Source organism: Dipteris shenzhenensis, chromosome 22, assembly GCF_047967505.1.
Source record: "Dipteris shenzhenensis isolate YYH24624 ecotype China chromosome 22, Dip_SZ_1.0, whole genome shotgun sequence".
NCBI classification, from domain to species: domain Eukaryota; kingdom Viridiplantae; phylum Streptophyta; class Polypodiopsida; order Gleicheniales; family Dipteridaceae; genus Dipteris; species Dipteris shenzhenensis.
Genome location: NC_141617.1, coordinates 55,033,460 through 55,048,632, shown reverse-complemented (window position 1 = coordinate 55,048,632; position 15,173 = coordinate 55,033,460). Strand labels below are relative to the sequence as shown.

Below are 15,173 nucleotides of genomic sequence, written 5' to 3'. Positions count from 1 at the left end.
TACCTACAGAGATTTGCTCCCAAACTCGAAAACGGAAAGCAACACTAGTCCTCTTACCAGGACACCACGAACTTGGTTTGCTTTCTTGAGCTCCTTACCATGAACTAGGCTCTGATACCATGTGAATATAGTGGGAGAGAAGGAAGGAGTATCACTTGCGGCTTTCTCACATACACAATGGGGGAATACACACAAAGGTGGAGGCTGAAAATAGTTTTCCTCTTCTTAGTTGTGAAAGCCAAAAGAACTCAAGTACAAAGAAATAGAAGAACCCTATATGTGGGTCTCAAACCAAACTCAGCTAACTAAGGTGGCACACTAACTGAGCCACAACTAGAGTACATAAGGATAGCTGTCATCTAGCTATTATTCATGGGCGGTGTACCAACTACATCTACAACTAACGAGTCGGTGACATAAATGCACAACGGTCACCTCGGCATATCATGAGTGGAGCTCGATATCTCAACATTCAGCTCCAAAACAATCCATAAAACTTGCATATAATTGACTCCAGACTCCACAAAACTCCTCCTGTTTGACCCCTTCTGCTACTGTTTCGTTGCAGCCAACTTAGAAATTCAGAAAACACCCCTTTTCATGTAGCTCATGGCCCGAACACCTCGAGGACACCTCCACAAAAATATAGCAAATCAAAACACCCAAAACAGTTCTCAAATTCTCGAAATTCAGCAACTTTCCTGGCCAAAACCTCCTCTTGTGGCTTCTCCCGTGGTCCACACAAATCTGAACTAAAAATTCTTTAAGAACCCGGCAAAACATAGCCCAAAAACACGTGGAAGCAGCTCGCTTTTGCTCAGGGTAGATTTCAGTAGCCTCCTACAAGCTCTTTCTATAGGCCACCCTCTTTTTCTGGCTCTTGGCACCTGGGAAATATAAAAAAATAGCTCGTTTTTACCTTTCTTGCTCCCGAAAACCTCCAGCCTGGACCCAAAACTAGTTGCCCTACTTCTCCTAGCCTCTTGCCTCTGGAATCTTTAAAAATCACATGTTCCTTGTGATGGAAATGCAATTCTTGACTCTCTCTTACTTCCCGCGGCCTCCTCTTAGCAAATTCAGCAACTCTTGCTCACAATCTGCTCTCCGGGCATCCATAGCAAGCTCTGGTCTCCTCTGCATCCACAGCTTCACAGCTCTTCAAGCAGCTCCTCCAAGCTCTCTTTCTTCAGGCGTGCTGAAAATGACTCCTCTCTCCTGTTTTAACTCACTCTCTCTAGCATTATTCAGTAGGCAGGCTCTCCTACTGATATGTAGCACCCTGCATGCCCTCTCATGGCTATGGAACTGACATTTAGGGCCTCCACCACCTTCCTTCTTATCTGGGAGTGACACACTGCCTGGATTGAAGCTCCTTCTGACATGTGGCAGTCTAGTCATAGCCCACAATCCAGTCATATGCCATTTCATCACCCAGTCAGTGCCTTGTCACTGTACAGTCACACCCTCTTCCAGGAACTTAAAAACAGGGTTCTTAATAAATGTGCACTCTCTCTCTACTTTCTCTCTTTGCACCTATCTTGCACATTGAATTTTATTTTCCCTGTTATCCATAGTTGAGTGGATCTGAATATATCTTCCAAATCCACACTCAGTGACCTTCACTGCTATGTATTCGGTAAATCTAGAAGATTCCCAGTAAAAGAATTTTTTATAGTTACTTCTACTTCTCTCTACCTTCTCTCTCTACTCCTTTTTTAGTTTTTTGCTAGAAAGCCTCACATTCTTCACAAAAACCCTGTCAAACTACACATGGGTCTTTCCAACTTCTCTTCTGTGTACAAATCTCTATTTATAGAATTATTTTACACATCTTTAGCAACCCCATTTGTCTGTTGAGACATCTATGTCCAGCAATTGTACAAATAGTGATGTGATATCTAAGTCTTCTTCTTTACTCTCTTCATCTTTCTGACACTCATTGCATGCTTCACAGTCTTCTTCTTTTATGGCTTACATCAGATGAGCAAAGTATTTCTTCAACCTGATTCCATTTACTCTTCTTTTATGCCTCTTTCCATCCAAATCTGTCAGTTGGTAGCTCCCATTTTAAAACTTTTTCTCCACTTTATATGGACCCTCCCATTTTGTCTGGAAAGCAGTATGAAATGTACTATCTAGCTTACTGTTTTATCGGAGAACAAGACTGCCTTCCTCAATCCCTTTTTCTTTCATCTTCTCATTTTCTGCCTCCTGTCTCTTCATTTGCACTCTGGCATACTGATCAAAAGCTAAATCTCTATCCAACTGAATTGTCTGTTAAGGCTAATAATCTCTCTTTGTAACAATCCACTGGCTCATACCCTTCTTCAGCCAAAAACTTCAAGGCTGGAATTTCCACATCCAGGGGCATGATTGCTTCTTTTCCATAAACCAAATGGAATGGAGAAAACTGTATGCTATACTTCACTGCAATTGGAGACTTGAATAGGCAGCGACTTAATAACAGGCCATTCAAGTCTATTATGATTGTTAATCGTGGCATATCCAAAGAAATTGTATGTGGATATAGATCCAAATTCTCCTTGAAGTTGCTGGCTTCTGACTCATCCAAATTGTCAGGTGCTATGATTTCATGCATGTTTGCAACAATAATAAGATTATCTAGTTTTGTCCCCAATGTTGAGACAGTACGTTCATCCATGTTCTCTTCTAAGAGTATAGGATTCGTGATATTCCTTGGAATTTTCTCCATTTTTGGGGTTATGTTTTCTTCTATACCTCCTGCATCCATCGCGTAATTGATAGTCCCCATAACTGGTGGTATGTTGTCCTCTACATTTGATGTCTCCACATCCTTCCATGCATCATTGGTCCCTGTGGAAGTTGAGGAATATAGAAATATTTTGATTCTTTAGAGTGTATTCAACAATGTCGAAGCACAAAAGCATATGAAACTAATAAATAACAATAAAGTATGAACATTATCCATTGTCGTTCACTGATTCCATTGTATTTTTGGGGAATGGCAAAAGTGCCAATCTCTCTAAAGGTCAATTGAGAATGCAAATAGTGCAACCTTTCTCTCTGAACTCATAGAGAGAATGGCAATAGTGCCATTCTTCTCTTGGGGTGGTGCTAGTGCCATTTTACATATAAGGTTATGGAGAACGCCACTAGTGCCTTTCTCTATACCCTCATTGGGAGGAGAGAATACTACTAGTGCCTCCCCCATGTCCCAAAAAAAATGTACAATGCATGATGTGAAAGCATAGATACTGTATTACTTTGGTCCAATAGATTTGTAGAAAGCACCCAAATCAAAACTTTGGTAGCATAGTTAATATTATACAATTTTTAATCTCTGTAATGCTTTCAACTAACATAGATTCAAGAAAGGAACATAACAGTATTACCATTTCTACATAACCACAAAGAGAGAATGGCACTAGTGCCATTCTCCATATGAGGTCGCATAAAATGTTAATATTACCTCTTACGTATAACCCGACATAGGGAGAATGACACTAGTACCATTCCCCATGTCATTATGTCACACAATTTTATCATACCTAATGTTTAATATCTTTAATATGATGAGAGTATGTGCAATCGAGAAAATCCATAAAAGTCATATTATTTTGAAACTGAATACACAAGGCATAAATGAGTAGCTAAAGACCTTGCTCCAAATCTTCCAATGTAATCTTTGGGATAGCTTCAAGATCTGCTTCAGTTAAAGGTCGCAAGTCTTCAATGTGATGCTCACCCTCTTTAATTCCTTCATCGATAGGTGAATCAGCTCTATGTGTCTCAAGAGGCCTCTCAATGCTAGACCAAATCTTAATATGGGGATTATTTGATGCATGTGCCACACACATAGCCTCGACCTCTGTCGCGTGTTGGGATGTCTTCACCAGCGAGATCACTTTTCTTTTGCTTGACAATGCTTGTAATGCCACACATCCATTAGTAAAGACGTCAACAACAACTTCATGTTCCCTACTACAATAGCACCTGATGCACTCCTTGATGATGCCATGCTTCACAACCGCCTCTTTTCCATACTCATCGCCCCCATCAAAATAAAGAATATTGTCCTCAATTATTGTGTATGGCCTTGTGATTTCTAACATGTGCTCAAATCCATCAAACCCATCATGTGAGCTGACAAATGACAAAAAACAGAAGGTCTCAGACAAACCCTTTTGTGCACTATCCGAGTCATGGATAACACCCACAAACCTTCTATGCCAAAATCGAGCCTCTATCATTGCTTCCTTGAGATTTACCATCTCTCTCATTGTCATAAATGATAGCAATACATACTGTGACGGGAGGTAGTCAATAGAGCGAGTGAGAAAAAGCGAGCGGGCCCAATGAAGCGAGCGAGTTTTTTTACAATTCCTCCGATGAGAACAAATTTGAAACCGAACTTACTATAGCAAGATGTTGTCATAATAAGCATACCAATAATCAGACTTACAATCCACCCTATCTTTCACTTGAAGAACATAAACTAATTACCAAACTCATAACATAGATGACTATTGAAATACCACTTCACCCGCAAAATGCACTAGACCAAAACTTTCCAAATGTATCCATGGTTCACCACAACAACTATCAGTCTATGAACAAAATGGTGTTTTAAACCATGTTCTAATCCCCCTGACATTCATCATCAAGAAAGTAGTTGCGCGCATGTGGTTTATCTAATTGCCACTCATCATATCTCTTGTCGGCTGTCATGAATCTTGCCATTTTTTCTGCATAGCATGGCAACAAACTACAACAAAACATACATTTCAAAGGAAAGTAAGTCAAAGTGGAACCATGAAAATAATTTCCAACAAGAAGAAAGTCTTGCCATCCTTATGTGTTATACAAAAGACAATTCGCTACCAACAAAAAGCAAAAAAAATCAATTGCTAGATCAAGGCCTTACAAACACTATCCAAAGCATCAAAATTTGTACTTTCTTGATTCAAAGGCACCCGTAAATGTTCACTATCTACCATATTATAAAGATGCTAAATAACACTTTCAAAGTCCTCAATTTTAGCATTCAAAATATATAACAAAAAAACTCAGGGCCAGTAGCATACTAGTCATCAAAGGGGTTTGTGACAGGTTCCACTCTCTCTTCTTCCCCCTCTCCATCATGCTCTGACCTGATCCGTTTTCCAGAACGATCTGCCACAAGTGGCTCAACAATGCTAGCCATAATACTGTTGTCTGAATCAAATGAAAAACAAGGCCTGCCAATGGCCTGACAAGCACGCATAAGAGGGGCTGTACCACAACCCATCTCTAGAACCAGCCCTCCAGGAACACAGAGAAGAGACATAATGCAACCTACAAAAAAACTACTCCTCTCTAGTCCACCTCGTGCTAGCTGAGAAGACATAGGCACGATTGTCCTTGCAGAGGGAGGTATGTAATGAGTCCAGACATCTTCACGTGGATCAATCAAAAGCTGTTGGAAAAGTGGAAAGCTCTCCTCCCAAAAAACTATTGGATTCTTCTTTGCTCTACGTATTAGAGCTAATACTGAAGATTGCATCTGGAAACCACATGGAGAAAAACATGTATAGTATATTGACTTCAACTAGCAAGCATTATAGCATGAAAGATGGCAAAGATAGCATGCATAGGACTTATCCTTCCAAACATAGCATGCATAGGACCAACGAGGAGACATTTGTCAAAGACACTTTTATCATGGAATGCAAACATAGAATGCATGGAATGGTAGCTTACCTTAACACTTTTATCATGTTCTCTACAAAATCCATATGGAAACTTGTCATGAATGATCACACGTCTGACAACCTCCAAGCCCTGGACATATGCAAACCGTTCCATCCAACCAATACATTGTCCTACAAGCAATTAATTTTATTTAAAACTAGTAGAATGGAAACAAAAATGTGAAATGTCAATTGTGGTATTGTGCCTTACCTGCCAAAGGACATATGCATGCCAACCAACCACTATCAGACAAAGAAGCTGATGCAACTGCAAGCCCATGCCGCACATGGTCCTCGAGCAAGACATTCCAAGTAGGAGTGGATCCTCTCTCATCAAGTGGATAGCCAGATGGAAAATCGAGCAATATAAAATCTGAAGCCCACTTCACCTTCTTACCCATCCTCTTGTAGTCCTGATCTCGACTAGCCACTGTAATAAAAAACTCATGCAAAATAGCATACTTATCATTTCTTTTAGAGTCAGCAAAGTCTTTGCCCATTGCAATGTAATCTCCAACTGTACAAGCAAACAAAGGTGTGATGCCACGGGCCAAGGAAATGTCAGGTGACTGTGATCGATGGAACACGTATTGCTTCACAAGTCCCGAGATTGATTCTCCACCTATATGCAAAAGCAAATTAATTACAAGTAAAACTAGTGTTAAAGGAACAACTACATATGCAAAACACAACAACACCCTTACCTACACTCTCTATGTGATCCATTTCATGCCGCATAGGACTAGATGGTCCCTCATCTAGAAAGAGAACAATCATAAACTTATTAATGCAATGTCAAAACAAATTGAAGACAGCATCAACAAACAATCATATTGTATCTTCCTTACCTTTTTCTGGAGGATGTTCTTGTTTCTCTTTCTCTTTCTTATCTCTCCTTGAGCTTCCCTCCACTTTGTCCTTACTTGCTTCATTGGCTTTTTGTGAAGCATAAGTATTGTACAAGTCTCTTTCTCGCACCAGTACTTGTCCTTTAGGAAAATCTATCCACCAGGGACAATGTGCTAATTCCCATTGAGAGAGACGGTGCATGCCAGGTGGATACATGCATGCAGCATGACCAATCTCCACCCAACTCTTGCACAAATTTGGAATGTCAGAGATCCTTTTCTCTATTGCCAAGTGGGAGAGATATCTATCAACCAAGAAACACAAAAAAATTGGATGTCCCAAACCATCAAAAGGTCAAAAAATCAAGTGGAACAACCATCAATGATTGTGTAAGTACATGAATCAATAGCACAAAAATAGACAAATGAAAAATGAACCTTCGAATGAATTGACAACATACCTATAAACCACCCTATGGGCAGCCATGTCCAACTCAGATAGTCCATCTCCTTTTTTTCCACCCTTGCTCTCCATCTTTGTTTCCTTTGATCTTAGCACCACAAACATATGTTTTCTCCCCTCCAGTTTTATATCCTCCATGTATTGCTGCAATGTGTAATCCTTAGGGGTATCCAAAGGCATGCCCATTGTTGTGATTACCCTCAAATCTTCAAGCACTTTCAATGACTGTCTCTCCACCTTCTCCAAAAATATCTCTCTACTAATCCACCTAAACAGTAAAAGTTGACGCAATTTTATAATAAAAAAATAAGAGTCATGTTATTGGCAAGAAACAAACAAACACCATGAAAGATGATTTGTATTGGTAGAAGAAACACACCCTCTGTACTCAAGGTCGCCCACAGGCATGAAGTACATGTCTCGCATAGGTTTAGTGGCTTCTAACAAAGAAAGGAAAATATTTTTTTTTTCTAATCTCAAATCAGACTTTGCAATGAGTTGGAGCTTCTCCAATGTCACGCAAGAGTCCGCACCATCAAAGCGCAAGGCAAACAACTTTTCCAACCAAGCCTCTCCAAGACCAGGATCTATACAATTCAACACCTATCCAAAGATGACATGTCAGTCACTTAACTTCAAAATAAATGCAACAAAGTATAGAAAATTCAATTCACACCTTTCCCATCCTATCAGCAATTCTCTTTTGAATTATGGTACGCTGCTTTCCTTCTGCCTCTCCCCTTTGATCTAAAGGTAGCTTTGTAGATATTTTGTCCATTGCTTTTTTAAGCTCTGCATTGTACTCAACCTACATACATAAGTTCCAATTAGAGAAAGCAAAGGAGTGATAAAGAAGTAAGCATCAATACAAATGCAACATTCTACCTGGAAGACAAGCCTTGCCAGATAACCTCTTGTCAATGGAAACCATGGCTTCTTCCCTTTACTCTCTTGAGCCCTCCAATTCTCTATTGATTTGATCTCACTCAAAGACAATGTTTTCATAAACACCATAGAGTCACACTCACAAATGTTGTGTGCATTTATGAGTATGTCCCTTAGACTGGGTTTGATAATGGCATGTTCATTCATGCTAGAAAACAAACAATAAAGTACACAACCCAATCAATAAATGCAAAGTAGCATAAAATACAAATGTGGAGAAGATTCAAAGAGTCCATGTACTTACAAATTCATTCGTTGTAGCCCTGCCAAGAGAGCAATCTCACTAATTTTCCTTGGGTCAATTATTGTGCATACCACTCGTACATGTCTTTTCTTGTTTGTAGGAAAGATTTCCTTGATAACACTCATCCATGCAGTGGTCCTATGATTGCCCTCCCAAACAAATAACATCTTTTGCGACATAAAATGAAAGTCAGTGTTAGACATCACATCTTTCTCAAACTCCTCATCCACCTCTCTCCAGGTGGGAGACCAACTCTTCCTCATATCATCTGTCACAACTATCTCCCCTCCATCACTCTTGCAGACAGATACAATGAAAGACCCTTTCTCCGGGAGATAGGCCTCCACTTGAAATGTACTTTTGAGTGAAGATACATCATCACGAAGTCCTCTCACTCTTGCATAAGGTATCAACCTACACAAGGGAATGCGAGGACACTGGTTTGAATCAAGCATCCTACATTTGCCAATCACATCACCTCCTCCTTCCACCTGAACTTCACTATCATCCAACTCATCCTCCTCCACTCTTGGACCTTCATCTCTTTGAGTTGATGATACTTCAACCTCTAGACCCACCACACTTTCTTGCTCTTCGGTTCCACCTACTGATGATTCAACATTGTGATCTACTTTTGTTCCTCTTGTCACCTTTGTAGAATGTGCCACTTGAACTTTTCTGCCTTTTTTTCCTGTCATCCTGAAAAGACAAAAAACAAGGCACTTTTCCAATCATAGTTCTCAAAACCTTTTCAATAAAAACCAAAACTAAAAACAAGAAACAACATGTAACAACAGATAGAGTATAACCTATGGCAGGTTCAAAGGTCTTCTCAAATCTTTCCATATGCTCAAAAAAACATGAGAGCTTTTTCACATATATATATGATAAAGGGTTTGTTTATGAAAACATATGCAATACATATCACGAGGGCAAAGCCCCAAACAGATAATGAAGTGTGTACACCTCATAAGGAAAAAGCTTCAGACAAATATCTCAAACTGCTGACATATATGAATGCAAAGGTGTGTAAACTCGCACTTATGAATAAATATCATTTTACATATCTAGACAAAAATACATGTATCTACCAATGCAATTGATTTCCAGTTTAGGGAACATTCACCCACTTGTGTCCTAAAAGAAAAAGTTTCATCTCCAATGCACATAGTATATCAACTTGCAGTGGTATCTATACACTTAGATATATGGAATTGCAGTGGCAAATATGCACTTCTATGCCTACCCCTTACCCTCATGAAAAGACACCTTGAGAAGCGAAAAAGGACAGCGCGTTAACGTGCTGTCCTTTTTGGCATCTCAAGCTGTCTCTGATGAACGCTTTTCAGCAAGGCTTTTCTACTCAATCCTCCATGTATCAATACTCACAAGAGGTTGCTTCGACTATTTCATCTTTTGTCTCCAAGTATGCTTTGGTATACAGGTCTTATGGTCTTTGGAATGCTATTGAACTCTTGGAGGGATAGGTCACATGGTCTTTTGATCGCTATGCAAGGAGGGGACTATTGGACTGCCCGAGGGACCAAAATAGGCAACGCGTTAACGCGCTGTCTCTTTTGGTCTCTCATGCAATTCTAGAGCATAAATAGGACTGTCTTCGAAATGCTACCTAGATGCCGATGGTCTACAAGGTTTTCTAAAAGTTTTCCTCTTATCTCTCTACACTTGAACATTGGACTTGCACTCGCTCATTTGTTTTGTGAACTTCTTTCATCCGTTCAAGAGTTGAATATCACTTGAATGCCTCACATGGGAGCGGGTCTTGGACTGCCTGGGGCAACAAAAGAGGCAGCGCGTTAACGCGCTGCCTCTTTTACTGCCCTTCACAGTCCAAGTTCCCCTCCCTTGCATGACTCTGGGTAACTCTAGCAACCACATACATGCCTCGTATATATGGTTTGTAGAATATGGGCACAAATTTTTGACGGCAAGTCTTATAAAATGAAATGAAACCTCGGGCTGCTACACAACCAAGTCAACAAAAAACCTGTGAACACCATCGAGTCCTAAGCAACAACCACCGAGCAATGCAAGCAAAATGGAGTAACGAAACAAAATGGAGCAAGAAAAAGTCGTGAAGAGCCCGAGGAGATAAAATCCGACGCCAAAATGCAGACTAATTAGACTATACAGAAAGGCGTACATCCCATAGCCTGGGGCAGCAAAAGAGGCAGCGCGTTAACGCGCTGCCTCTTTTGCTGCCCCAGGCTATGGTGTGTATGCCTTCCCACACTTCCCACAGTTCAAATGCTGTGGTGGCAGTTGGACTGCCTGGGGCAGCAAAAGAGGCAGCGCGTTAACGCGCTGCCTCTTTTGCTGCCCCAGGCAGTCCAACTGCCACCCCAGGCAGTCCAACTGCCACCACCTCCGAGATGTTCGTGCTGGAAGTGAAAACTCGGCATTGAATATAAAGCGAGTTTTACGAATTGTTCGTGCTGGAAGTGAAAACTCGGCACACAAGCTAATATCCATCATAACGATGGGCATTACAATATAAGCCACCAGAGAAAGGGAGATGAAAGCGAGGCGCCAAAAGGAAAGAACGAAAGGAAAGAACAAATGCTGTGGTGGCAGTTGGACTGCCTGGGGCAGCAAAAGAGGCAGCGCGTTAACGCGCTGCCTCTTTTGCTGCCCCAGGCAGTCCAACTGCCACCACAGCACAAAAGAAGCTATCGTGCCACCACAGCACAAAAGAAGCTATCGGAACAGGAAACTGCTCTCACAATGTGAATCACGAATCAGAAGCTTGAGAGTTTCAGAGATCCTGTGTGAAGACAGTGGAAACGGTCAATGCAAAACGTAAGGAAGGAGCGGAGGCGACTCTCCGCAATGGAAAATGCAAGACAGTTATTACGGCGCTTCTCCGGTCACACCACTTGATGTATTTTCATCAACAACATCTAATGTCATACACTGATTAGCACAAAAATGTTTGGAAAACGTCGTCCTAATTCGACGAACCGTCTCAGAGAAGGACAGCTTTACCAATGAATCTGATCTGCCAACGAATCCATACAAATGTAGAAATCAGAGCTGTAAGAATCCTCGTAAAGATCTAGCTTGATTCGCCAAATGCGGCAGGGATTCGTCCACTCACATGCCAGCTTTCTTTAGATTTGCAGCTCTCGCTCTCTTCAAAGCAATTGGATAATAGTTGTTGAAGTTGTCAAGACCCACCACGCCATCGCCTCGATTCTTCAGGGCAAGAGATACGGAAGAGCCAACGAACCTTGCCGCTCCTGTCACCAACACTCCCCTGCATTGCATGACAGGCTAGTAAAAACGAAAGGCACGATTCGACATAAATTTCCTGCCTCGACATCTGTAACCAATAAAGAATGCAAGTGCCTGGAGGGCTGGTGGTTTTCTTGCCTGCCGTGGTCGTCCAGGCAGCACCGAAGTTGGAAGGCCAGGTTCAAAAAACCAATGGAATCGAAATCTGAAAGAAGAAAAAGGAAAGAACCCGGAAAAGCTAGACGAAGAAGAGAGGGAAAAGGCAAACGATCGATACGTTTCGGTGTGACCGGGGAACCCGAAAACCCAACTATTCCCTATTCTCTTCGGCCTTAGAAGCACCTTCTAGCCAATCTAGCAAATCAAGAATCTAATCCGCTCCAAATGCTGTGGTGGCAGTTGGACTGCCACCACAGCCCTCTCTTGGCTGTGGTGGCAGCTGGACTGCCTGGGGCAGCAAAAGAGGCAGCGCGTTAACGCGCTGCCTCTTTTGCTGCCCCAGGCAGTCCAGCTGCCACCACAACCAAGAGAGGGCTGGAAGGTAGAGCCACAAGAAAGAAGCTATGCGAGGTTATACGAGAGGCGTCCAAAGCTAGAGCTACAAGCAAGAAGAAAACGAAAGCCCAGAGCTAGAGCTACACGAAAGATGATTGTCCACCATGAAGAGAAAGGTTGTTCACACGTAGTTAAGGTTCCATCCGAAACGTGCATAGCAAAAGACATTGAGAGCAAGGTAATTAGAGACCGTCGTAAAGTACCCGTAGTAGGAGATCATGAGCAGCCAGATTTGGAGGCTTTGGGAGCAACAAGATACGCGAAAGACTAGAGACAGGCAGCCAAAAAACTGGCCACGAGCAGGAAAGCAGAGGAGTAGCAGGGAAGGCCGAGAGGAAGACGAGGAAGGAAAGGAAGGAAGACGAGAGGAAGACGAGGAAGACGAGAGGGGTAAGGAAGGAAGCCGAGGCGGCGAGCCGAGGGGGTGAGGAAGGGTAATCTCGTAGCAAAGGGTAATGGCCGTAAGAAGTTATCGTAAGATGAATGGCATTTTTTAAGAAAGTAGAAGATAACGACGGAAGCGAAGGTTCTACAAGTTCTAGTCGGTTACCATCAGTTCTACGAGGAACGTCGAAGAAAATCAGAAACGTAGACATAAGTGAGAAATACCTTAACACCCACAGAAGAGGATTGAAGCTGCTGTGAATTGGAAGTCCTGCGAGCTCCTCTACACAATAGAACAACGCCAAAAGAAGAGGATTGAAGCTGCCGTGAATTTGAAGTTCTGCGAGCTCCTCTACACAATAGAACAACGCCAAAAGTTCAAGAGCTCGCAAACCGACGTTTAGATAGCACGGCATTACTTGGAGTGTAGATAACATTTAGAGGGAAGCTACTTGGAGTGTAGATAACATTTAGAGGGAGGCATTACTTGGAGTGTAGGTGGCCTATTTTGTCAAGACTCAAGCTGGGGTTCAAGCACGGTTGGAAAGCATACTAGTCGTGGGCAATATATGCAAGGATCTGCAAAATTCGAAACCCGTTACTCTTCAGCGCCTCGTTTTCTGCTCTTTTGGTTTTAGCTTGGGGTAACCACTTGAATAATTTACCATCGCTATTCCTATACAAACTATTATAATCTGTGTCGTTGCCTGGAAGAAGCCAATGTCTGCTGCTGCAACCAAGAATGCGCCCCAAAAAATACCGTTACCTCGCAGTTGGAGCAAGCGCCGATTGGAGGCAGCGTCGTACTCGTCCAAGACTTCAATACGACTCTGCTTTATCCGTCAAAAGCGCCGTTAAACCGGGAAAAGCAAGCAGCAGTATGTCAGGAAAGGAGAAAGATAGGAGCGCTCCACACCTGTATAACATTCTCACCAGCGAGTCGCGTATGGCAATCCCCTAGAAAGGCGGCTGTACAAGAAGACGCAAAAGAAACAAAATAAGTATCTTCAATGCGGGAAGGGTAGAAGGCAAGGGGAAAGGGTGAGATGGGCGGTGCAAGGAGGAAACAGAATACCAGTCAAGAGGAGGAGGAAGATAAAAGAGCCTAAAGGGTGAGGAAGCAAAACTGTGGCCATATGGCAAGGAGGTATGGAAATTGTGCATGTAATGTAACGATTTATGGGTTGGACGCACTGCAACTGATGGTTGGCGGAAGTGGAAGTGAAGAAGGAAGTGGACGAGCCATTGGTTGGCAAAAGTGAAGAAGGAAGCCTCGCGTCTGCTTCCTTCTTCTTGAGATCTTCTTCTTTTATGAGCATTTACTCAGCATTTACTCCACTCGAATTCCAATGGACCTATCATCCCGCCCAACACTCAGTCAATGGCAGGCCTAGCCTTTAGAGAAACGATTTTATCAGATTTTGCAGGCCTGGTCATTATTAGACGGTAGGAGAAGACGTGGGTATGGGTAACGCCAGAAACCGCATAACCCTTGTAATAGTGAGGAGAACACCTTGTAATGACTCATGATGGAAATAGTAATATTGCTCGTTCATGCAAATGTGAAGTAAACTAACACGTTTTGATAGTTTTCATTTTAGATATGGATTTGAAGATACTACTCATTCTAACTATTACTCCAGTAAAATATAGTAATTATAAATCTTTAATTTTTTTCTTGATATTTTAGTCGTTCAATTATATAAATTTGAAAGTTGCTTCTCTTTTTATTCATTTATATTAAATGTACACCCTTACTGAATGACATGCAGTTAAACGACCACCTTGGATGCTAATAGTGACATCCATTTGCATTTGACACTTACAGAGACGAACTTGCTTCTTCTCTTCTCTCCCATAATCCCTCTCAGTGGCTCTTTCAACACTTCTCTTTGCTCCATTCTCTTCGGTCTCCAACACATCTATGCCATTTCTTCTTTTGCCTCCCTGCTTCCGGACCCTTTCTGTAGCTAGCTTTTCTCTTGTTCTTTGGTTGGTGTCGTCTGGTGCTACATCTTGGCTCTAGCATTTGAATCATGCCTTTCTCAGTTTTCATTCGCTTTGGAGAACACGAATCATTGACCATTCGTTTTGACACTCCTTTCTTGGAGGTTTCATTGGTGGAGCTTAAGGAACACTTTCACATTGAGAACGAGGACATTGAGCTGCATCAAGAAATCGGAATAGATGAGCTTGCCATTGTACTTCCAGTGGTAAACTTAGAGGATGGTCAGAAAGGGTTCAAGATTAGTGGTAGCCAACAATCAACCTTAAGAGTTCACATGCCCTATAAAAGAGGTTCTCATGGTCACTTTATGAATCATGAACTAAATAGTGTGGTTTCACTGATAGAGAGGATGCCTTTGAATAGTTCTCTTCATGTTGCGCTCAAATCTGCAGTTCGAGTGGAGAAAGTTACTGAGCTTCCTCTAACTTATGATGGATATATTGTCTTCGAACTTCCACCTATGCCTAAGGGTTCACCAATGTCTGGAATGGAACAGAATACTGATGGTCATGTTTGGACAAAATATTCCACATGTTCGCAAGACTGCTTCAGTGGTGTTGTGAGAATGAGTAGATGTTCAGGTTATTTGAGATGTTGTAATTTGGATTGTCCTTTCCTTGAACGAATGGGAGTTTTAAATGATACACAATGGAAAGGAAAGCTTAGGAGACCTCCTCTACCTGGTCCCATTGATCCAGCCTTGGGATCACTTGTGTGCAAGCATTGTGATGCAATACCAGAGTGTGTTTACCTATGCAGT

General features: G+C 41.9%; 1 protein-coding gene across 1 annotated transcript; it reads right to left on the bottom strand.

The window, feature by feature from the left end:
- Positions 1-4,613: 4,613 nt before the first annotated feature.
- On the bottom strand, positions 4,614-12,821 carry LOC147888310 (uncharacterized). The gene is made up of 10 exons (XM_087393317.1): positions 12,572-12,821; positions 11,605-11,671; positions 11,330-11,488; positions 11,194-11,230; positions 7,699-7,830; positions 7,402-7,625; positions 7,205-7,290; positions 5,923-6,141; positions 5,722-5,843; positions 4,614-4,747 (listed from the first exon to the last, which is right to left on the bottom strand). Exons 1-10 carry the CDS (start codon positions 12,819-12,821, stop codon positions 4,688-4,690), a joined length of 1,356 nt encoding a protein of 451 aa, XP_087249443.1. The 3' UTR covers positions 4,614-4,687.
- Between the last annotated feature and the right edge of the window lie 2,352 nt (positions 12,822-15,173).